The sequence below is a fragment of the Athene cunicularia genome (genome assembly GCF_003259725.1).
Source record: "Athene cunicularia isolate RWA chromosome 5 unlocalized genomic scaffold, athCun1 chr5_part1, whole genome shotgun sequence".
In the NCBI taxonomy this organism is placed as follows: domain Eukaryota; kingdom Metazoa; phylum Chordata; class Aves; order Strigiformes; family Strigidae; genus Athene; species Athene cunicularia.
In genome coordinates, this window is record NW_020799101.1 from 39,290,357 (window position 1) to 39,314,390 (window position 24,034).

The window sequence follows — 24,034 nt, forward strand, 5'->3', positions numbered from 1 at the left end:
CTTTCTATTTGCCATTTGGCAATGAAACCATTATGGAATAAATGACTGTGGTGATAACATTCTTTTGTAAAGCATTTGGTTTTCACCCTTCTTTCATACATGTTTCAGCAATGGAGCTACAGTTTAGGGGTGTGTCTAAATAAACATTAGCCTTATTTCAGAAACTATAAACCCCAGAAAGTAGATATTTATAAAATGAAAAGATGTAGTGTTACTTCAGAAATACTAAGAAAGGTTAAAGAGAGAGAATCTGATTTTGACTGTACTTTTAAGCCATGGAAGCACTGCATAAGATGAGAGTGACACCACATTACTCATTCTGTCATTGACAGCGATATCTGTTTTCAGTGGGTAACAATAGTGCAGGACCGCTAATGTCAAGGGTTTCTCACCATGTTTTCAGTGTTGGCACTGAGATTTATATCAGATCTGAATGGAGTCTAGTAACTGTGATGCAGCTCAAGAAGTCACAGTAACCATTTTTCAGTGTCCAAAAAGATTATTCTGTCACAGCTCAGTGGACCAAAGCTATGTGACCTGCTGGGCTAGAAGCAAGCTCTAGCCTTGTTCAAAACCTCTCAGGTATGGCATGGATATCAGTAATCATGTGCTTCGAGCAGCGACTGTTGGTGTGGTGTAACGTGACGTTTTCTTGCTGCTTGTCAGTCTGGAAAGGCAGCACAAAGAGTCACAGAATAATTCAAGTTGACTATCTCTAGGTCCTCAAAGGTGCCCAAGGACTAAGGGAAACACTAGGGGTACGAACGTTGCTGGGATTTATGTTGTTTGGACCTGTGACTTCAATGCTCACTTTGGACTGTTTGCTTTGATAGCTTGCTAGTATTTGAGTTGCAACAAGGCACTAGGAAATTATTCATGCTGAATCACTGGTCTACATCTGCTTATATGACCTTTGTGGACTGCTGTAGTCCTGCAGTACATCTGTCTGGGAAGCAGTCCTCTTCCTGTGCAGTTTGCTATCCATCTCATCAGACTGGCTGAGAAGTCTTTCAAGGTACCTTTTTAAAGTGTTCCTACATACTGCCGACATTTTTTGTCATTCTGAGTTGAGTCCCATTCATAATTTCTCTTCCAGTGCATGTTTCATATATAAAAATAAATATTACATGGTATTACATGGTATATATTACTCTGCTTAGGACCCTTTTCCAGAATTCTTTTCCTTGTGCCTGATGCATATTGGAATTGACTTTAAAGGTAATTTATCTTTATGACTCAGAGGCATAACTTTTTTTAATTGCTGGTTATATCAGATACAGTTGACCTGATAACAACAGATGCTGCAACTACATCAGCAATGCATCTGTGTGGGAACCGATGAAAGCAATGCAGTGTTCATAGAAATGAAACTACTGGCCTTCTAAACTTTTATACCACAGCAGTGAAAGTATGAGAGTATGTGGTGCCAGGGTCGTGTGCATCATCAGTATCCCCAGTAGGTGTGCGTTTCTGTTGTCTTAACAGGCAATAAAACTAGACAGAGTGATTGGGCATTAACTGACTGTTCTTTCTGCATTTTTTAGAAGGTGATTGTATGCTTTCTCTCACTTTTCCTGAAATATTAAAATATATACTTAATGCAGATAGAGGAACTGTGTTCTTGTGTGTGTGTGTGTTATGATGAAGCAAGACAGGAGTGAGAGTAAATGAATTGGTAATGGTTATGAAGTTTGTAGATTTATTTTTTTTTTAATTTAGTTCTGGGGTCCAGAAAGGGACTTGGTTTTCAGTGTCCTGGCTGACAACAGATAAAAGCATTCCAGAGTCTTTGGAATGAGAGCAGAAAGTGGCTTTTGGAACAGAAACTGACAGCTGACAGCATACGAAAACATCTTGTTTTCAGATTATGTAATAATCTTCTTCTGTATTATAAATACGCAGGTTTTATATTTGCCTGTACACATGTGCATGCAGTTGCTGAAGTAATGAGCACTGTGCATAGATTTCTGAATGTGGGAGTTGGGCCCCTATTAAAATGTTTCTCTAACACTATACAGCTTTGGGAGGATTCTTCTGGCTGATGGTCCTTTTGGGGTGTACATAAATGGAGTAATACTGAGAAAATTATTGTTCCTGTATTCTTTGGATGCATAAGCCTTACAGCAAAGAGTCCCTGAAGATTGTACTCTCTATAGATGGAATAAAAAATGCTCCTACTTCTGTAGGAGGGATATTGGAATATTTATCAGGTTGGTGTGTGTGTCAGGGAAGGGCTTTCTATCCTAATTGCCTTCCACTAATCTGACTTTCAAATGCTCTTCCTTTGGATTTTTATCTACACGTTTTCTTCTCCCTTATGCTGACTGTGAAAGGTCCCTTGTTTCCAGGGTGAGCTAATACTGCTCCTAAATCAGTCAGTTTATATAGAGGAATAAGACTTCAGAGAAACAGAGTGGTAGTATGTTTCATTCTTTTGAGAATAAGGGAGGAGCAATTACAGGGGGAAGAATTAGGATTCTGAAAGAAAAACTTGGGAAAAAAATACGCCTTGCTGAAAGCTAAAACTCTGTTGATGGGATTACTCCCAGAAAGGCAAAAGAGAATGCAGAAGACAAACACTGAGTTCAGTATCTGAAATGGAAGAATGGGAGAAGGGTTTGGCAAGGGGTCAGGGAGATGTTGACTTGGTGGAGAGAAGGTATGTAGAAGTGGCTGTAACCTGGGTAGTGCCATTGAGTGAGCAGGGTGAAGGCAAACAGAGTTAGTCTGAACCAGGAAACTTTGTCCTGAAGGATTTTTGCTTGCAGAGGTATTAACAAGAATCGCACAAAACTTGTGTGAGGAAATCAAATAGCATGGGCTAGGAAGAAGGTATTTCACATTAGAGCAATGTAAGGAATAGGCATGAAGAATTTAGGGTGACTCTGCGGCTAGTGGGATGATTTGGTAGTAAGTGCATAAACACGATCAGCTGATATGTCTGACTGTTGCTTTACCAGCACCAGGGAATTATTCCTTAAAAGATGGTGAAAGAGAGAAACAAGACTAACTCAGGGGACGTATGGTCAGGCAGGGAGTATGTGTAGAAAATTACAAGAACTGTTTAAATTATAAGGGAGGATTAACCCATGCATCTTGCCTGAGTTGGATTCACTGGGTATTTTATTAGGCTAGCTCCTATTTCTAGCAGAGACCTGGATGTCTTATGTAAAAGCAGTTATCCATTAACAGAAGTGAAAACTGTGCTCTTAAAGTGAGGAGCTTGTGCCTTCTCTGTAGGAAAGTGACCTGGATGAGTGGAAAGTGAATAGGGTTAATATCCCTTCTATGGTGAAACTCTGTCCAGAATGTTCCTCTGCTCCAGCAGAAAACCCTTACAATGGCACTTACTGGTTGGGTGATCATCAGGGAGTAGCTTACCTGAGGATGCGGGAGAGACAACAGAAAGAAATGGAAACAGAGCACGAGCAGGGAAGAGGATGGGCACGTGGGATGCTGTGTGAAATCAGAGGACCCGGGGGTTATGTGGATCTGGTAGGGTACTCTGTGTGTGGAAGGGAATTAGACTACAGCTCATTAATTTTTTACCTTTTGTTTCTCTGCCTGCCCACTCTTCACTACACCAAATGTCTAAGTGCCCAAACGATACGCATTACCTTCTCAGTTGAATAATGGATACATAAACTGCCCTACAGGTGCAGCTGCAGAGCAAACCCTGTTTTTACAGAATCACTCCCTGTGTAACCCTGCGTTTACCTTGTTTTCCCAAGTGGAATTAATCCTGTTGCAGCTTTCTCAGGATATTGCTATTCATCCCACTAACCCCCAATGTCCTGCTGTAGGAGGATCCCATCAGCTGCAGAAGGCCCTTTTTTTCCTGAAAATAAGATATTTCATGTGCTTCTAAGACAACAGATTTCGGTTGATTCCATTGCACTTGTAACTTCTTGTCTATCTTATCATGCTTATTTCTTTTAATGTCAGTATCCATTCAGACTTCCTAAACACAAAATTGATTGAGGCTGTAGCTAACCATGGCCCAGATGTTGATTTCATCATAGTTGGGTGGAGGGACAAAAGGTCCATGCATGGAATTTTGTTGCGGTAAAAAGTGTGTTCTGGGGGTTTCTGTACTGCTGCTTTTATTTCTCTTAAGTATCTGGCTTGGATCCAAGATTTGGGATTAAGCATCTCTGTTGATCTGGTGTGGAGTGACAGTGCTCATAGTCCCCAAAGAAATGATTTGCCTTTGCTGCCTTGCTGAGAGGGAGATGTTAACCTCTTTCAGATGGTTATTCAAAAGTGCTGAGATTCTGTGAATAGACAAACAGTAACAGTTTAAGGGAGATTATAAAAGTGGATGTGCTATGTGGCTTCAGGAAGCTAATGTGCCTAGATATTAAAGGCTTGATGTTTCTGATGTATTATTCTCTGCTGCTTTCATACTAGGAATACAGCCCAGCAACAGTCTCTTTTGCAAGAGAACGCATAGGAGCTCTGCTTCATATTCATTGGGTTTTCTTCCTGTGTTGCCATGTCTGTTTGATATGTCTGTGGGTTTTTTTTAATTACAGGGTCACCGGATGAAACGGCAGATTGGTGTCTGGGGGAGCTGGGGTGAATGGGGCAAGTGCAGTCGGAGCTGTGGCGGTGGAGTCAGCTTTCGGCAGCGGCGCTGCTATTCCCAAAGGTGACGGCTAAACCTCCTTTTTCTTTAAACGTGTTTTTCTGTTACTGAGCTCCTGCACTTACGTTCCAATATACATCCAGAACAAAAATGACAGGTTTTGATTCTAGAGGGATAAGTCACCTGAGCCCACTTTGAGATGATCCTCAGCTTGAGTCTTGTCACTGCTGTTTTGAATATTGCTCTCTTCAAAACATCCCTGCTTTGGCTCCTTCACTAGACCACAGTGGTTTCTCTGTGAGATCTGAGGCTGTGCAGTCAGGCAATTGGTGCGGCAGCAGCTGTTCAGTTGGGTCTAGTGTGGCAAGCCTGGGGGAGAGGGAGAACAGTCCAAAGCAGTAGCTTTCTCTCCCAAGAGCTGGTGACTCTGCCAAGATTTTCTCAGGCTTATGATTCCCAGGGAGGTAAATTGCCCCAGAAGAAATGAAAGAGTTGTGAGTTGACTCAAGTAGCGTTAACGCTGTGGCATCTCATTTGCAGCTGAGTTAGATGCAGTGAGGATGATGACTGGGACTGCACCTGTTGAGAATGATGGATCTTGGAGATCCTGTTGTGGATGAACACAAAGAAAAGGAAAAATAATTAAAATCCAGACTCTTAATAATATCTTGGAAGAAACCAGACTCTATGTTTAGAGAAATGAGAGGAAGCTTTTTAAATAGAAGAATCCAGAGTTATAGAGCACTGCTGCTTCCCACCCAGAGTAAAGAAGGGTCTCTTTTGAGCCCATTATGGTATACACCTGCCAGAATCCCTGAAGGCTCGTATCTCTGTTTTAGGAAGACATTGTTTGGCTTTACAGATCAATTTCCTTCATAACTGTTACTCTCCATAATTTTCAGTTGGAGTCATTTGCCTGAAATGAGGGTCTTCCATAGGCACGTTTAGCTCTTGCTATTAATGGGTCTAGTGTGCACATAAACAGCATGATAGATATGCTGCTCGTAACACGCTTACGGTTCAGGTATGGACACCTCGGCTATTTGCTAGTGGACAGAGGACTAAAAGCTCTACTTCTGTTATTTACTTTAAACATGGCCCTGCAGAGCTATGTTGCAGTCACTCATGGTGTGTGTCTCATCCATGCCAGAATGCAAACCATGTCAGAAAGTAGCACAGGGAGATGCCAGTTCGCTTTAGTGGAAAAGGGCTTTTTCAGGAAACTGTGTGAGGGTGATTTGCTCAATGTGAAGGTGATTTGTAATGTCTGCCATGAGGCAATTTTTTTGTGTGTTTATTCTTCAGAGAACTTCATGTTGTTTTTCTGGTTTTCAGGACAGAAGGTGCTTCCAGTTGTGTTGGACCAACTCGAAGCTATCGGTCATGCAATGTTCAGGTACAATGCCATTTTTTGCTTTTGCTTGCCTGTTGCTCCTTTTCCCCAGACAGACATCATTCTTATTCAGAAATAATGTCATCATTAGTTTCTATTTCTCTGGCATCACTGATGAATGTGGTTCATCAATAGTACCCCTTCAAAAACATGTGAAATTTATGCCCCTGATCTTTATATGAGCAATAACAAATAAAAACCAATTTGTTGTTGTGCACTTAATTTTCCTCCTTTTATAATGGCCCAAACCAAATATTTTCTCCTCTAAACAGAGTTGCCCGGAAGGCTCCCGGGATTTCCGGGCAGAGCAATGTGCAGAGTTTGATGGGACAGAATTCCAAGGAAAGAAATACAAGTGGCTTCCGTATTATGGAGGTAATGACAAATTGGGTGGGAGTGTTGATGTGCTCGAGGGCAGGGAGGCTCTGCAGAGAGACCTGGACAGGCTGGAGCCATGGGCTGAGGCCAACTGGAGGAGTTTCCATAAGGCCAAATGCCGGGGGCTGCCCTTGGGCCACAACAACCCCCAGCAGCGCTACAGGCTTGGGGAGGAGTGGCTGGAGAGCTGCCAGTCACAGAGGGACCTGGGGGTGTGATTGACAGCCCGATGAACAGGAGGCAGCAGTGTGCCCAGGTGGCCAAGAAGGCCAATGGCATCCTGGCTTGTGTCAGCAATAGCGTGGCCAGCAGGGACAGGGAAGGGATCTGACCCCTGTACTCGGCACTGGTGAGGCCGCCCCTCGATTCCTGTGTTCAGTTTTGGGCCCCTCCCTACAAAAAGGACATTGAATGACTCGAGCGTGTCCAGAGAAGGGCAACGGAGCTGGTGCAGGGTCTGGAGCACAGGTCGTACGGGGAGCGGCTGAGGGAACTGGGGGGTTTAGTCTGGAGAAGAGGAGGCTGAGGGGAGACCTCATCGCCCTCTACAGCTCCCTGAAAGGAGGGTGCAGAGAGCTGGGGATGGGTCTCTTTAACCAAGTAATAAGTGATAGGACAAGAGGGAATGGCCTCAAGTTGCACCAGGGAAGGTTTAGACTGGATATCAGGAAGCATTTCTTTCCAGAATGGGTTGTTGGGCGTTGGAATGGGCTGCCCAGGGAGGTGGTGGAGTCCCCATCCCTGGCGGGGTTTCAGTTGGGTTAATGTAGCACTGAGGGATCTGGTGTAGTTGGGAACTGTTGGTGCTAGGTTAACACTTGGAGTAGATGATCCTCAAGGTCTTTTTCAACCTAGACGATTCTGTGATTAACATGTAGGGTTACACTTCGCCCCTAACAGTGTGATTTGAAGTGACTGTAATGTTTTTGACTCTAGTATCCTCTTGGGGTACCCACTTAGCTGGAGTAGGAGGGGGACAGAGGGTGACATGGAAAAAATCTTTTTGCTAGAAGGAAAGCATTGCTTTCATGAAGATAATGGATGCATGGTCCAAGAGGTAGCAATACATAGTTATCCCTTGTAACAGCCATTATTTCAGAAACATTGCTTAAGAAAGGCTGGAACTGGTTGCAGCTAGATGCTTAAGTATTAAAGATGCAGAAGCTCTTGCTGTATTTTTCAATATTGGCAAAAGAATTTTAGCAGGGCACAGGAGAAACAAATACATATAATTAGTGAGTTCTTCACCTGGCACAACATTCCCACCACCAGCACTGGCCAGCGAAGGTTCCATGGTTCCATACAGTGAGGCTTTATCAGGGTATTCTCCCAGATTCCAGCAGTTTGTGACCCAGAAATTTGTTCAATATCTGCCATTTAATATCAGTTCACTCCTCTGTTTCTGCTCCTGTGATCTAAAGCCAGGTTCCTGATGCATTATCAAGCTATTAGCCATACTATATAATGTTTTTTCTCTCCTACCAGCTCCTAATAAGTGTGAGTTAAACTGTATTCCCAAGGGAGAAAATTTCTACTACAGGCACAAGGAAGCAGTGGTAGATGGGACTACCTGTGAACCTGGCAAGCGAGACATCTGTGTAGAGGGAGTTTGTCAGGTTAGTCATCTTGCTGCTTCCTTCGTTTACCACTGGGCCTGTCAGTCTTTCTGTTGCTTCCCTTTGTTCTGTTTGGCTATCTTTTATTAATAGCATCAGAAAAGGAGAATCATTCCATTTCCAAGGTGTTAAGGAGAATGTGGACAGCATTTATCTACCTCTGAATGTGAAATAGAAGATGCCAACCCTGTCCTTTCTCTGACAACTCCTTCCTTGCCCTATCCTGCTTCCCAGGCTCCCTAGATTCAGGCTTTCTAATTAGATCAGTCCTGCATTTGGTCATTTTTTCTTTCTTTCCTCTGTCATTATGGTTTATTCATATCAATGCTCCTGTGCTCTGACAGGCCGTTGGCTGTGATAACATGCTGGAATCTGCCAAGAAGGAGGACAAGTGCCTGAAGTGTGGAGGAGATGGCAGCACCTGCTATGGTGTGAAGGGTACTTTTGATGTGCCCAGCCTCCCCAAAGGTACAGATGATCTAGGTAGTTTGGACAGATGAGGAGGAGAGAGTTGCACCTAAAGTCAAGCTGCTACAAGGGCTGGTGGGGGCACCTGCTCACGTGATCACTGTAGGAAGGCTTGGATGTTCAGCAGAAATGTCTGTATGGCATGTGGCTCTTTAGCATCTTTATCATCAAAAAATGTGTTGATGGCTTTATCCTGGGGATCACTTCCCTAGTCTCTGTACAGACTGAAGGACTTGCCATGCTCAGTCTCCAGCAGGTGCTATAAATGTACCATATGAACATAGCTATATACCTCCCTTTCCAGCATCCTGATAACCTCACCAGGATTAGTGCAAGGCTGCAAATGGGATTACAGCTTCTGCATTTAGCCAATTTTGAAAAATTTCAAGATAAAAACTACTCTTGCAGTCAAATCCCTCTGTGTTGATCTCCAATATGATCCTTACTGAAATTCTAAAAATTTAAAAATCTAAAAAATGGACTTTGAAATGACCCCTGTGCTTACTTTTCTGAGGTGTAATTGGAAGTTTTTACGCATGGACTGACCTGTGGATAGCGTAGGGTGAAGCTGTTCAGAATGCAGATAGAGTGACAGCTGAAATACTTCAAGCCGCCATCATAAAGCTCATCCGGTTGTTCAGGCACCAATGAAACCATGAACATCTTTGGCACAGAAGAGTGACTGTGTGGCATCCACAAACAGATACTGAATAATCCCCCCCCCCCCCCCAATCAAATCTTCATCATTCCCGTGGGAGCCACAAGCATTCAAATTAAGGAAGTTATGCCCAGCAGGAACTTCCTGGGTAAGACTGGGTCAGAACCTGTTTTTCAATCCATGTGGATTCCAGCCATTGCATTAAAATTTGGTTTTCAGGTATGCTGGGCTTTGGAATGTTTACCTTGAGGCCTTTGTATGGCAGAGGGAAAAACTCTCTGAAAATCAGGCTCTGATTTTCATTGAGTATCCTTGCAGTGTTAGTGATGCTCAACTCTGGGCTTCAGGTTTATCTCATTTTCTGTCCTGTGGTGATCTCGTTCTTGGATGGGGAATAAAAGTTCCCATGCCACATTCAGACTCTGGGCCTGGAACTTACAAGTAGTCTAGTTGATAGAGCAAAATTTGGCTATGAGTTCTGCTGTTTGTTTGGTGAATGTAAATCCTAACTACTCTTGCCATGGAAAAGTTTGGGATGGGCCTCTTTTCCTGAGATTATCTTTTGGGTATTTCTCTGTACCACCTCAAATTCTGGTCATGCTGTAGAGGGCAAAAAGAAGGGAGAAATGTCCTCACCTAGATTTCTGGGCAGGGCTGAGGAAATTCCAGTGGAGAAGGCACTGCTTTCTGACACTTCTATCACACAGTACTTTAAACAAATCTGTCAGGTGATGTTTTGTTTTGTAGAAAACTGGATGCAGCACCAAAGTTCTTGTTTTCTGCAGAGAATGTCTGATGAACAGGACAGTAGTGTAGAGGCAGTGGAGGGTGAATCCCACATCTTAACAGCAAGTGGGACAAAGTCTGACTTAGGCTGTGCCTCAGTGAGTACCTGTGGAGAATGCAGAGACAAGGCTGGAATATGCTGGAAGGCATTCAGCTGTGCAGCAAAGAAGCACTTGGTCTGCAGCAAAGCTGGCAAGAACCACTGTCTGAATGTGGAGCAGCTTCTGGCACGAGTGCCTCATGGGGAGACAGCGTTGTTGGACAGTGATGGTCGCCTTTATTTGCCACACCTGTGACACAGTGTTGAGTGGAAACAGAAGCATCCCTGTGGAGTTCTTACGGTCCTCTTTTGATGTGTGAATTTTTGATGTGTTGGAAGATGCTGCCATATTAGATGGTTGCCACACTTAAAGGGTTGTGGTAATGATGTAAAGGAGCTGGGGTTCAAACGGCAGAGCTGAGAGCTCGGTGGATTGCCAGTACCCTGAAAGTCTAGAGCAGGCGCTGTCTTGTGGTATCTGGAGCCGATTGTCAGGTTATAGGTATGTTAACTTACTGTCTTTTCTTCTCTGGCATCTGGTTTGTCCAGCTGTCAAGAACGTGCGAGGGGAATATTACCTGAATGGGCACTGGACAATCGACTTCAGCCGGGCGCTGCAGGTAGCTAGCACGGTTATGCACTATGACCGTGGCTCGGAGGGTGATCTGGCCCCAGAGCTCCTCCATGCCCAGGGTCCCACCACAGAACCCCTCGTCATTGAGGTAAGCAGCTGTGCCTGATACCCCTGCTCCCTTGCTTTGCATAGCAGCCCCCGCTTTGTGCCACGGGAGTGTGTTGGTGGGGACCACAAGGGAAAGACTGGAAAAGTGGCAGGGCCCCCAGGCTAGACTAAGGTGCCCTTCCAGAAAATGAAAGTAGCACTACATTTTGCCGTGGTTCTGTTGCCCAGAAAGGAGCAGGGCAAGGCTTGATGCCTATTCCCTTGGGCTCTGACTTTGAGGTGGGGGGGACTCAGCACCAAGTGGTGCCGGGGCAGAGATGGGCTCCTGTTACAGTGTGCTGTAGGCCAGGAAAGGTACTTACTGTTACAGGAGCACCTGGATCTGCTGATGCTGAGGAGAATGAATGCACCCTTCTCCGAAAGCTAATGCTCTCTAGAGTGTTGTAGAAGGCAAGGAGAAAATACACCATAGAGTACATACAGCATAGAGAATAGGTGCTCCTCGAACAGCAAAGGCACAAGTCAGCTCGAACCCTCAAACGTGGTGGGAAAATGCTGTGAAGGGGAAAAGTGCTGCTGCTGTGATTTCCCTGACTTTCTCCCATGCTTTCACAGCTCATCAGCCAGGAGCCAAACCCCGGGGTACAGTACGAGTACTACCTGCCCGTGCAGGGCCAGGCCTCGGGGTACAGCTGGAGCTATGGCTCCTGGAGTGAGTGCAGCTCCGAGTGCGGAGGAGGTAAGGGAGCAGGACCTGGCCTGTGGCCGCTGGTGTGGGGTTTATAGCCGCACCCTCAAGACTGTGTGACTGCGTGCTGCCCTCTGCAGCTGCTTCCCAGCAGTCTCTGGATGGAAGACAGAACAGGTATCTGCAAGGTGCACCTAAGGTTTTGTCAAGGGAGAGGCACAGATGGAGTCACAAAAGGTCTGTGCCCTGTGCCTTGTCCTGTCTTATTTTCCATGCCCTAGTCCTCAGACTTGTTAGTAGGATCTGTTAAGAATCTTCATAGATAGCCATTGTTTTGTTTTGCCTCTGTTCTTTATGGCCTTTTCAGGCGTCTTCAACCACTTCAGAGGTCCTCTTCAAACTGACGTGGCCTACATAACTGAATCTCATCATTCCCCTCTACCATAGCCTGAAAGATTCCCTCTTTCCAGGGGGACTGTTAGGTCTCCTGGGGTGTCATGTTCAGTTTACAGATTCTTCCATGAGCAAAGTTATGGAATTTAAGCTTAAAAAACCAAAACAACACACTCCAATCAAACAAATAAACTCTCCAGCTGACTGGTATATAGAGTTCCTCTCAGCCTCTTCTGGTGGCCTGTGCTGATGGCCTCTTTGATAGCTTTTGCTGTTGTGGTTGTAGGTGCTGATACTGCCTTTGCCTGGGCACTCTTATCCTGTGGGAAGCATAAAGAGTTGCAAGTTTTCCTCCTGCAGCCAGTCTTCACAAGACTGACCTTCTGAGTCTAACAGGAGGCACCCAGCTCTGCTGCTGTGTACCGCACGCATCGTGCAACATTCCTTGATGAATGATATATAGATATGGCACTTCCTTTGCGACTGTCAATCCATAAAATAATAGGAAAATGCCCCTCAACTACACAGAAATGTTCTGCCTCTCTTGCCCTTCCAGTGGACTCCTATACTGTGAGGAGGCATCACTTGTATGTTGAGTGACAGACCAAGAACAGCATCTGACTTTTTTCCAGGTTGGCTGGGACAGGTGTGGACTCTGCACTAATTTAGAAACTTGTCTTGTCACCACTAGCACATTGCAAACCTAGTCCTGGGTGGTTTGTATTGATCAGGATACTCTCTTGCTTCTCCTTTAGGTTTCCAAACCCGCTTGGTGTTTTGTACCATAGACAATGAAATTTATCCAGACTATATGTGCAGGAATAAACCACAGCCAGACAATAACCGGACATGTGGCCATCAAACTTGTCCTCAGACAAAACGGTAAGATTTCCTTCCTCCTTCTGGACTCTGACATCTTTCTGAGGTGCTTTTGGAACTAAGAAAAGAAATGACCCTCTCACTTCTCCTGCCCTCCAGCAAGTTTCCCTCCAGGGAAGTATTTAACTTCTTAGAGAAAGCCCAAGACAAGGAAAGGGCTTAATACATCCTATGTTTATTTTATAAACCAATTAAATTCACTTTCCAGAGTATGATTGTGGAGTCTTCTAGCCCATCTAGGAGATAGGAAACAGATTCTCTGGGTTTTGTTCTCTCAACTGGAGCCTGCAAAAACAGCGTAGGAGGTCAGAGCTGGTGTAATTTTATGTCATTTCTGCATTCCCAGTGTCCTTGCTCTTATAAAGGGATGACTCCTGGAATCTTTTCATTCTCCGTCATTTTCAAACCCCTTTACCCAGCGATTTCCACTTTGTCCCTTACTGGCATAGACTTACAGTTGGCTTCACTTGGCTCTTACATAGGCATCTAGAGCTGTAACCAGAGCCTTAACTGTGTGTCTCGCTGTGTGACTGAGTGCAGTGGAGGCCTGTGAGGGTGCTTTTGGGGGTGAGGGGGCACTTGGAAACCTGGAAGCATTTCTGAATACACGGTAGCCTGTAGCTACTTGTTTTAAGTTCCTTAAATCCTTTGTTCTGTGTATAAAGGACTTCCTACATCTATCTGCCGCAAACCTGGAGTCACAGTGGAGCACGAAGCTCTCAGATGAAGAGGTAACAAGGAAAAGGAGGTTACAGAAAGCGCAGGACGATGGCTGCTTTCCTCTGCTCTTCACCTTATTACCCACTGAAGTCTGTGGGGGCTTTGCTCTTTGGAACTGGTGGTAGCAGTGGGTGGTGCTTTGCTTTTGATTCCTGTCGATGAAAATGATGGTGGAGGGTACAGCTTTGCTTAGGTGGTTGTGCGTGCCCCTGGTGACTTGATTCTTATGGGACTGAGAAGGGGACAGTTTCTTCATAGATTTTTCTGCTTATCCTGATAACTGTTGCTTTTTCTCTGGAATCAGGGTGAAGAGGTGAAGAGATGTTCTGGAAGATTTTTTTTTTTTTTATTTCTCAAGATAGATAAAAGAACAGGAAGGAGAAGAGAGCATGATGGATTGGGCAATTGAAACATTGGCCAGGATGCCAGCGTGTCATAGCAAAAGCCTCTTCTTAAAAGTGCTTCTTTCTTTGGCATGGGCCTTATAGCAGGCAGAAAAGTGCCTATAAACTGTGATGAGTGCAAGGATGTGACATATATGATACTTATAATGTACACTGAGATATGAGAAATAAAAAAGATCAAAAGCAAAAGAGTTGTTCCTCAGCAAGCTGCTAATAGCTTAGGACTTGCAATTTTTTGCCCTCTGATGAGGGATCCTCGTATGTGTCTTGTGGTTGACCTCGTCTTACAGAGGAAATGAAACAAGTGTCAGAGAAGATGTCTTGACTAGCAATTGAAGGAAGCTGTAGGTGAGCCCATCCTGTTGATACAGCCCTTCTAAAACTGTACATTTGCTTTACAGGAGGCAGAATATAGTTTGGGGAGGGGTTATCCCCACTGGAGCTCCCAAAAAATCTTGATCAATGAATTTTTTTTGAGCCCTGCAACCACACCACTCTTAAGTGGCTTCTATTTGCTGTAGTTGTTCCCTTTGAAAAGGGAACATCTTATTTTATAGCAAAGGCCATTCTGTTTCAGACTGATACTTGCACCTTTAGCAATAAAGAAGGGTATCTTAAGACGATGAACGTGACTGAGTCTGCTGTGGAGTTTCTAGTAGGGCATGAGTGTGAATTGGCTGGCTGAAACTCAGTGTAGGTGTCATGAGGGCAGACCAGGGAAGCAGCTGGAAGAGTAGGGGAGAAAACATGAACTGCCTTTACTCCCTGGCTGGGGCTTACCTGGCTGCAAGTGGAGGCAGCAGCTGACAAGCACATCACTGTGCTGCTCCCCCTCCACCACCAGTGCCTTTTGACTGTGCAGCACACTGGAGTCGGGAATGAAATGTCATGTTGTCTCTGAGGCCAAGCTGTGTAAGCTGTGGGTCCAGCTACCTGAGCAGCTCTGAGATGCAGGAACAGACAAGGGCCAGGATTTTAGCATCCAAACAGTCAGATCATTTTGTGGTCATTCCCCCTTCTTTCTGTAACAGCTTCAGCAACCAAACCCAGGACAAAATCTGTTTAAAGTTTCTGAGGCTTTTTTGTGTGTGCTGCTGTTAGAGAATTTGGCCAATGGGAGGAATAAACCAGCTTTCTACCGGCTGTCAGTGAAAAGTTCACAAACATTTCTGAGAGTGTCTGGCATGGTTTGCAGGCAGAGTGAGGTCTTGGCTTGGTTTTACTGTTTCTGATAATGGCTGGAGTGGAATGGGTGGTTAGGCTGGTCTGGATTGCTTTTCTTTTAGATGATCTGGCTTGTTTTCTTTGTTTGTTTTTGTTTGTTTGTTTGTTTTGTTTTTTTTCCTTTTTTTTTTTTTCTTTGATGTTCCATTCCAGACATGACATTTTTGCAGACACCAGGAGACCAAAAGCCATCAGGAGACCAAAACCTTTCCCTTCTGGGAGAGCTCTGCACTTCCAGAGAAACAAGTGTTTTGTAGCTGGGGATTTGTCTCTGGAGTGGGACTCATGCTCTGCATTGCCAATTGAGCTGGGCAGTGCTTGGTCAAATGGGAACTTGCCTCTGACTCTCCTCTGCAAAGGGATGTTTTCCTTGTCTGGTTACAACAGGGGCATGGCACTGACCTCCCCTGTGCCTCTGGGTGGTTTAGCTGGGCTTACATTTGTTTCCTTGATTCTGTGACCTGCAGGTGGAAAACAGGGGAGTGGGGATCCTGCTCAGCTACCTGTGGTGGGGGCACCCAGACTCGCTCCGTTTACTGCGTGGCATTTGACGGTCAGAGCTCGCAAGGGGTGGTGGATAACACTGAGTGCATGGCCTTCGCGCAGCAGCCTCGCAGCAGTCAGCCCTGCAACATGAGACAGTGTGCCACCTGGAGCACGGGGCCCTGGTCCGAGGTGAGTTTGTGCACGGGAAGTAACTGCCTCTTGGCACCTACTGAAGGAGGATCTGCCAAAGCTTGGGGATAAAGAGCCAGGCTCCTTTTCTGGGACTGTAAAAAGTGTCTGTTCTTGGATAGGTGTTGTGCAGATGTGAAGGACTTGTCCCTGTAGCCCTCCAAACAAGTTCTCCACCTACCTAGCATCTATGCCTTCCTATAAACACATCCTTGTTCCTCAAAACTCTGCATGCCTCTGCACCTCTGCTGCTCTCATTGCATGTTCTCTCTTCTCCGGTCTGCCAGTCCTTTCTCTGCTCCTGTATTTTTATCAGATCCACCAGACGTGGCCCTGGCTGAGTTTCTGAGTCTGGTGAAGGCGGAGGGTGGACATGAGAGCTGCTGTCCATCAGCTGATGATGTGCAGTAACACTCCCTCCTCTGTAAAGCAGGAGTTCATGGCTCCTGCCTGTGCTGTTTACTTCCATGAATATTGCTGCCTCAGCATTGCCAGCCCTGGACAGCAGTGCTGCCACCACAACAGTCAGTAAGCTAGCCAGTAAGCTAGAAACCACTGGTGACCTGCTGTTTGCTGTGTGTCAGTGCAGGACTTCTTCAAACACAGCTGCATGCTGCATTTTCGATGCCTGTGTACATTTATATCTCCAGGAGATGAAACCATTTAAACTGTATGTGCTCAGTGCTGCAGCCAGGCATTTAGAGGGCTTCTTGCATTCAAAGGGCTTAGAAAGTAAAGGTAGTGTCTACTCAGTCCCTAAAGCACAAGTGAATTTTCCTCTTTTAAAAGTACGTGCATGCTTACAACATTTGACTTGCAGTCTTGTGGTGGTACGTTGAGTGGTGCAGCAGCATAAAATGTAACTATGAGGCATGATAACCTAGACTATAAACTTTTTTTTTTTTCCGTGAGAGATGTGAATACTGAGATAACTTCAGGGTTGTGGAGTAAGAGCTCTATTTGGGGAAGGCACCAAGTGTCATGTTCTTACAAACTGATTCCTAAATGATTCATTCCGGGGTTGTCAAAAGTGCCTGTGTTTCGTGTGCTCTCAGAGATAAAAGGTCACTGTAGTAAATGAGTGGCTGAAACTCAGCTGGGAAGCTCATCTGAATTAATTCAGACTGTCCCCAAGTTAATACTCTCTGTAAGAGACCTTGGTGACTCCCGGAGAAGTAGGATGGATTCCGGGAAACACCACTGTGCATTTAAGAGGGCATTGAAAATGTCACAAACCAGTTACTAGTATAGATGTTTTCACAGCTCCATACTGTACAAACGGAGCACAAGGTTCTTCAGGCAGAAGACATAAGTAATACAAGAACCTAATCTTTTCACCTTCCCTTGAATTCTTTACCTTGAACTGATTTTAATCTGGAGTAAGTAACATGAGTTTCCGGGTATTTTTGACATTTATTGTTCTCAATGTATTCTGTGGTATGGATATTTTTTCAAAACCATTGTCCATGTCTTCTTTGGTAGAGATCAAGAGAAATTATGTGACTAGACCAAAATCATCCAGTGAGCTCCAGATCTCCCAGACTCTATCCTCCATGCCTTATTGTCCCTTTTCCAGCATAAACAACTACTCTTCTAACTCCCATCCCAGAAGACGATTTTAATGATGGTTGGTTGTTTTAGGTGATCTCAAAATGGTGCTCTGCCCTAATGTTAGGGATCACAGCCTGGAAATGCAAGTGGAAACCAGATACTTCCTTGTAATTGTTGGGCCCCTTTCTGCAGTGCTCAGCCAGCTGTGGGGAAGGGGTCCAGACCCGGACTGTCACCTGCAGAACGCAGCAGGGCTCTCAGGCTCAGGACTTCGCTTGCCTAATGGAGCCAAAGCCATCGGCCACCCAACCCTGCCTTAAGGAGAACTGCGTCCAGGAAATTGGCTGGCACGTTGGAGACTGGGGCCTGGTGAGCATTGCATTTTCATGGGTCGGAAATAACTGATTATATTGCTGTGCTCCTCACAAACAAGCTTTGATCCGTGCAGTCTGCACGTTGGCTGAGGCTGGGAGCATGTACTGCTTCATTACCGGTCTCTTGGCTCACAGTTGCATTGTAACTGGCACTAGTAATGCTCCAGTTAATCTGCTGCCTGCTTTGTATGCAGCTGCTACAAAAATAAATCCTTCTGAGGGAGGGATTATAGTTTCAGTGACAGTGGCAAAATGCAGCCAATAAACTGAAACAATCTACTCTTGCTGCTTATTCCCAGTTCTTCAGTCCGTTGCTGTGAATAGCAGAACAGCTCTCTGGCTGAGTATGGCCTAGAGCTCCAGGCTTCAGGACTGGCCATTGTGTTTGGTGATACAGTTTAAAGTACATTTTTGTAATTGTTCAGATAAACTGTGCTTCAGCTGGATTACTCTTGTGTTTGTAGAGAACGCCAGACTGTGTTCAACCTGGGGAAAGTGCCGGGGGGAGGAAATAGGGGTAGATCCAATGCATCAGGTGACTTCCAAACACGCTTTTTCCTTCCCATGCTAATGAGACTAGCTTGTTCTGAGTTAAAGCATGTTAATTCTGGTTCTTCATGAGATGTGGGCCAAGTTTTAATAACAGCTAAAGAAGTTGCATACCTTAATCTGACCTTTCCTGGCCCCTGGATTTCCAATATCAGAAGGGTTCCCACCTGCATCTGCATAAGAGAGGAATACTCTACCAGTGTTTGCAGACCTTGCCATGAGTAGGTGGCTTACACAGATACCTCATTCTCTCCCCTCCCCTGAGCTCATTGCTCCCTCTTCATCCACAGCTTCCAGTGAGAACTCCAGTCAGCTACTTACAAGAAAGCCACCAGTTTGCTTTCCTGTTGTAAACCCTTCTTATTGAATGCATAGTTCAAAACTGACCCTCTCACAGCTGGTGGATCCCCATAGTCCTGAGATGCCTTCAGGCCCAGCTGAAACAATTCATTCTAGCTCCCTGCTGCATCACTCTGGGTAACAGCAGCTCATCTGGATATTACAGGCTGAGCTTGGCTCAGAGCCTAATGCTTCAGGGATGGGTGCAACATTTGGTAAAATGGTTTAAAGTATGGTTTTCTAATTGTTCAGATGAAGCCAGCTGAAATATTGTTTGCTTTGTCTTGGTGGAGGAAGCTGTGCTAAGCCTGCAGCTAATCATGCAGCTGTTCCACACTTCTGGTGCATGAGGTTTCTGTATTCGGCCTCTGGTGCCTGCTCACTTGCCTTGTCTCTGTCATCAAGTGTTCGAAGAGCTGCAGTTCGGGCATCCGGACACGCCAGGTCATCTGCGCTGACGGCGACTCCAAATTCTACAGTCCCGAGACATGCAAAGCCATCCAGCCACAGAAACCAGCCACCCTGGGCAGCTGCAACATGCAGCCCTGCTACCTGCCGCAGCGTGAGTGGTATTGCTGCACACCTAGCTCTTCCTAGGATGCTTTTGTTTAGGAGTTCCCAGCTATGTCCGTCTCCATTCTGTGAGTTTGTTTTATGCATATAACCGTGGCATCTTCAGAGTCCCGGTACCTGTGCTGTTTGAAATTTGTGTAACAGGCTTGGGAACAACATTGGTATGTGCTATTTTGAATTCAGTATTCTGTGATGGCTCTGTCCCACGGTGTGCTGCAGACTGACCCCAGGACTCCCACTCAAGAAAGATGGCAACCTGGGCAGGCTCAGCAGCTAAAAGCTATAGCCAACTCTCATCCATCTGTGCACCAGCTATAAAAGAGGCACAACTGCTCAGAAGACTCTGCTTGCTGTCTGTGCCTAGTCTTCGTGCCAGAGCTGAAATGCTGACTTGTGTCTGCCTGCCCATTGCCGGCTGCTGTCCTGAGAATCCAGATGAATCCAATTGCTGCTCAGCAGCTGTTCCAGGAGAAAAGAAACATCTTCATCAACTTTAGTTTCCTGTTGACTCTTGGATGCATTTGTAATTATTAGAACGTAGATCTGGACTAACTGCACACATTTTATGTATGTCTCTCTTTGCAGAGGTCCCCAGTATGCAGGACACTATGGGATACGATGTCACTCGCCAGTCCTTGCTGACACGTTACAACCCAAACAGCCCTGCCACAGGTTTGGTAGAATTTTATTAGTTTGGGGGTTTGATGATCGTGGACTTGAAATAGGGTGTGGTCGGGGGAAGGTTCCTCCTTTTCTTCATTTCTCTCATTCTTTTGATGGGCTTCTAGACATTCACGGAGCTAGGGACAAAGTGTAGATTCTTTTACACCAATAGTGAGCAGTATTTGAATCTGTCCATGTAGAAGACTCTGTAGCAGTATATAGATCCCAGGTTCTGACAGAATGACTTAAGTGGCTGGGTAAGAGAAACGCTACTCAAAGCAGATTATAGGAAGAAGAAGGGATGATGCGAGGCAACCACAGTAATGTGGCAGGTGGTTTCTCATGGGAGGGTAGAAAGAATGGTCAGGGCAGTGAGAAAGAACCTCAGGACAGCCAAATCCAGAAGGGTGGGCCAGAAGACACACATTCAGGTGAAACCCTGATGCAGAAAAACATGCCCTGTAGCCTTGGGCAGGTAAAAGAGAGCAGAGATGAGGAAAACTGACCAGATTTTGATGCTCGCTGGCACACTTTAAGGAGTTCTCTCCCCAGATTCTGGTGATGAACGGATGCTCTCTGGGAGCGCCACGATCCATAGTACCTCTGGGAATCACCACATCCCATCCACCAAGGACCATGGCATCAACTTGTTGCCTGTTCGCTGGGAATCTCGGTTGCGCTCATCGGGTTCCCATCAGCTCAGCTTCTCTCAGGACCCCACTGCAGGGACTGGCTCTCAGGACTGTCACCGGAGCACACACGGCTGCTGTCCAGATGGGCACACTCCGGCTTCAGGCCCTTTGGGGAAAGGTTGCCCCTTCAGCACCTGTCACCGAAACAGGTAGCTGGAAGTAGATAGGCCTGAGCAGGGAGGCATTGCCTTTCCTGGGGGCTTACTGAAATTTACAGCCTGTGCCTGTTGAGCTGGGCAGGTCAGGTATTGCTGCAGCCCCTCTGCCTTCTGCCTGTAGGTATGGATGCTGTCCTGATGGAGTATCGGCTGCCCAGGGTCCAAACAACATGGGATGCCCACAATATTACCGTGATGTTCAAGTGAGCAGAAATCAACCCACTGCGGCCACTTCAACAGTGAGTACAAAAACCTTTTGCATTTGAGGAGTCCATCAGGTACAAAGATTCAGATTTGACCTCAGTGACTCACATGGTGGGTTTCTGTTGTGCTTCATCTCTGCCAGTAATGCTGGGGAACCAATACTTCAGGCATGGCATCAAGCCTTTCACCCACTCCACTCCAGTTCAGTCTGGGGCATCCACCTGTGATCCGCTGTAAGCAGGGGACAGAGTGGGTGGTTGGGAGATATCTGAGAAGTAGAAGACCATCCGGTGTAAAACTGATGGAATAATTCCAAGTAATCAAATTTCTGTCAGTCAGAAACTTGCCATCCAATTTCTAGCAGGGGAAAAATGAGAAAAACATGGCTACTATTAACTGTCTTTGTTTGTCAACTCTGCAGATTATTTGAGGCCAAAATAGCCAGGGAGGTAATTCCTCAAATAACTTGGGGTGCTTGGTGGGGCCAGCCAAAAAAACTGGCCTGCTGCTGGGCTGGTTAGGTCTGTCTTTCAGAGAAGTGCAGCCCTGGCTCCATGGCTGACAACCAAGTTTTCCCACTCCCTCCCAGCATGAAAGCCTCTAGGAGGCAAACAGTAGTGGTTCCTCTAACAGCTGGCCTTCTGCAGCCGACAGCTTGAACACGGTGCCTTGCATGTGCTACTGTCCTCATGTATGCACGATAACTTTTGGCTTTCCATTCCTGTCTCTAAGGCAAGCCAAGCCTTGTCCCAGCAGCACCCCTCGGGCGAGTGCCGCAGTTCTGTGTACGGCTGCTGTTTTGACAATGTCGCTTCAGCATCAGGCCCTCGAGGGGAAGGATGTCTCAATAGGCCCAACTACCGTAAGTGATGCTTTGGCTTCTTGGTTTAGAAACGTAGGAAGAGTCCTGCAGAATCCAGCAGCATATGGAAGCTTCCTGTGTAGAGGCTCTGCTCTCTGTGAAATGTAGTAAATTATCTCTTTGAAAAGAAATTCTCCCTGATGGCTGGGGCAGGGGAAGCTTGGAGGGAGTGTAGAAAAACAGCCAGATGGTTCAGTTCTGTCAGCTACAGCAGAGATGGTTGTCTTCTGCTGGCTGATAGTTGGACAGAAGTGTGTGTGTGTGTGTGTGTGATCTCTGTCAGTCTGTAGGACTTCTGGGGAGCTGTTTGCCCCTGAGAAGACACCCTGATGCAGTCTGGAGTGCTCAACATTACTTACCTGGGTTTAGGAGACGTAGAGGCTCTCCTGAGGAATCAGGGCTGTGCTCAGCCTTCAGACAGCCCATGGACAGGGGTGGAATGAGAGCTACAGTGAAGGATGGAGGTGTTGCTCAGGGCTACATGGATGCTTTCAGCCGGCAGAGTTCAATACAGTGCCTGCTGTGCGATGAAGGCACTAGAGCTGCTGGGCAGAGGCATCTCTGCTCCTGTAGTTCCCAGCTGTATCCTCTGTAGGCACATTGCTGCTGCATTGCCTTGCCCTTTTTCCACAGCACAGAGATTACTTGGTGGCCAGCCCTGGGGGGGTGCCTTGGGGAAAGGGAAAGCTCTCTGGGTCCTCTCTGCTCAACCACAGCTTGGCAAAGGACCCCTCCCTCAGGAAGAGCCCTGCGTCCAGTGTGTTTCAGCATGTGGCTGTGACACCTGTGACTTGGAGCACAGGGCTTGGTTTGTAGACATATTGGGCTGCTCTTTATATCAACGTGTAGAGGGGTATTTTGTAATGCACGAGGCTCCACAACTGGGTCTAATCCACTCGCTTTGTGGGCTGGAAATTTGCAAACGGCAGCCATGTGCCCCTTGCAGGAGAGGAAGCCTGGGAGCCAAACATGTACCTGCACAATTCCCCAAGAAAGACCGTAAAGCATCTGTCTAGTATCTAGATTCAGAAAAGTCTCTGAGGTTGGTTTTCCTCTCACCAGTGGCAAACTGGGGCAGAAAGAAACATGTGAGCAGCTGCCCAATTTCAAAGCAGATCTGGTTGCAAAACTCAAGTGTCCTGTGCCGACAAGGCCCATCAGATCATCTAGGCGGGTGGCTTGAGGCACCTGGACCTTTGTACTTCGTGACCCTGACATTTTCCTCTGTTCTGCTGTTTCTGGTAGCGTATCCTGTTGTATGCCTGCTGCCCAGTGCCCACGGCCCCTGCACAAACTGGACCACTCGCTGGTACTTTGTGACCGTCGTTGGCAAGTGCAACCGGTTTTGGTACGGTGGCTGTCACGGCAATAAAAACAGCTTTGCCTCGGAGGAGGAGTGCATGAGAGTGTGCCGCAATTCTGTGGTGGTCAGTCCTCTGGAGCACCAGCCCTCTTCTAGCACAGGAGCCCTGCAACGCCAGCACGCTGGCTCCCACTCTCGTACAGGGGAATCTCGGGGTCAGCAGCAGCCACCCCCAAGAGAGTCTGCAAGTCACAGCCAAGAAGGAAGAGCCTATGGGGCTTCACACCCCACGCAAGACAGCCACACACAGGACAGCTGGAGAAGCGAGGCGCTGCCAGAGGCTTTTCCGAGGACTGGTGTGCTGGAGAGCCAGCACTGGGGCACCCAGCAAAGTGGAACGCACAGCCTGAGCCAGCCGCGCCTGCAGGACACGGCAGCGCCTGGGCCCCCGCAGCGGCAGCGCGGCAGTGCCCAGCCCGCGCGGCCCCAGGAAGGCCAGCAGTGGCACAAGGCTTCTGGAGCAGATGTTTCCATGACAGAGGGATTTGGGCACCAGGCTCCTGCAGACTTGTTCCCAATGTGGGCTCTGCACAGGTGATGATTTTTTTTTTTTTTTTCCTTCCCTGTTCTGCCAGCTCATTGTGAAGTGTCAGTACAGCTTACTCTGGAGTGAAAGCATTGCCCCAGCTGGGACCAGCTGACTGGGAATACCGTGCAATGGATTGGCTATACATATGACCCTTTGGTAAAACGAGTTATTCAGGCCCTGGAGTTACCTGCTGTCTCTTTTTCCTTGCACTCTCCCTGCTCTCTGACAGCACTGGAAGTATGGTGTGTGAGAAGACTACAGGATCCTGGGGTCTCTGTCTGGGAGGCATTCTTACACTGTAAATGAAAATCCATAGGTGTTTTTCTTGTTCTGACCAACAAATTTAGCTGGTTGTCTAGCTTGTTCAGAGTGTGCAGTGGGTTGTTCTAGGGAACTCTTTTAAGATGCAGAGTTTGGATCAGGATCAGGATCCAGACAGCGTCACCCTGAAAATCAGGAGTGCATAGACCTAGATCTAAATGTGTCTGCACTGGATCTCTGTCTGTCTGTCTGCTGAGCTGAACCTAGTTTCTTCAGAGGAGAGGGGTTGTAGAACTCTTTCTCTTCCTGGAGATACTGTAGCAT

General features: G+C 46.5%; 1 protein-coding gene across 9 annotated transcripts in view; it reads left to right on the plus strand.

Moving 5' to 3' along the window:
- The window catches only part of PAPLN (papilin, proteoglycan like sulfated glycoprotein), a 66,344-nt gene that overhangs the window by 30,961 nt on the left and 11,349 nt on the right, over window positions 1–24,034 (plus strand). For 7 of the 9 annotated variants that reach the window (XM_026849509.1, XM_026849503.1, XM_026849505.1 and 4 more), the window contains 18 exons: window positions 4,536–4,651; window positions 5,924–5,984; window positions 6,254–6,356; window positions 7,845–7,975; window positions 8,320–8,445; window positions 9,171–9,249; window positions 10,477–10,649; window positions 11,225–11,348; window positions 12,446–12,572; window positions 13,235–13,300; window positions 15,385–15,592; window positions 17,336–17,512; window positions 18,811–18,967; window positions 19,564–19,650; window positions 20,179–20,482; window positions 20,613–20,730; window positions 21,428–21,557; window positions 22,803–23,454. In XM_026849509.1, coding sequence (XP_026705310.1) covers window positions 4,536–4,651; window positions 5,924–5,984; window positions 6,254–6,356; window positions 7,845–7,975; window positions 8,320–8,445; window positions 9,171–9,249; window positions 10,477–10,649; window positions 11,225–11,348; window positions 12,446–12,572; window positions 13,235–13,300; window positions 15,385–15,592; window positions 17,336–17,512; window positions 18,811–18,967; window positions 19,564–19,650; window positions 20,179–20,482; window positions 20,613–20,730; window positions 21,428–21,557; window positions 22,803–23,454 — 2,939 coding nt within the window. The remainder of the gene's footprint in view (window positions 1–4,535; window positions 4,652–5,923; window positions 5,985–6,253; window positions 6,357–7,844; window positions 7,976–8,319; window positions 8,446–9,170; window positions 9,250–10,476; window positions 10,650–11,224; window positions 11,349–12,445; window positions 12,573–13,234; window positions 13,301–15,384; window positions 15,593–17,335; window positions 17,513–18,810; window positions 18,968–19,563; window positions 19,651–20,178; window positions 20,483–20,612; window positions 20,731–21,427; window positions 21,558–22,802; window positions 23,455–24,034) is intronic. The other 2 variants (XM_026849507.1, XM_026849511.1) reach the window with 2 other exon arrangements.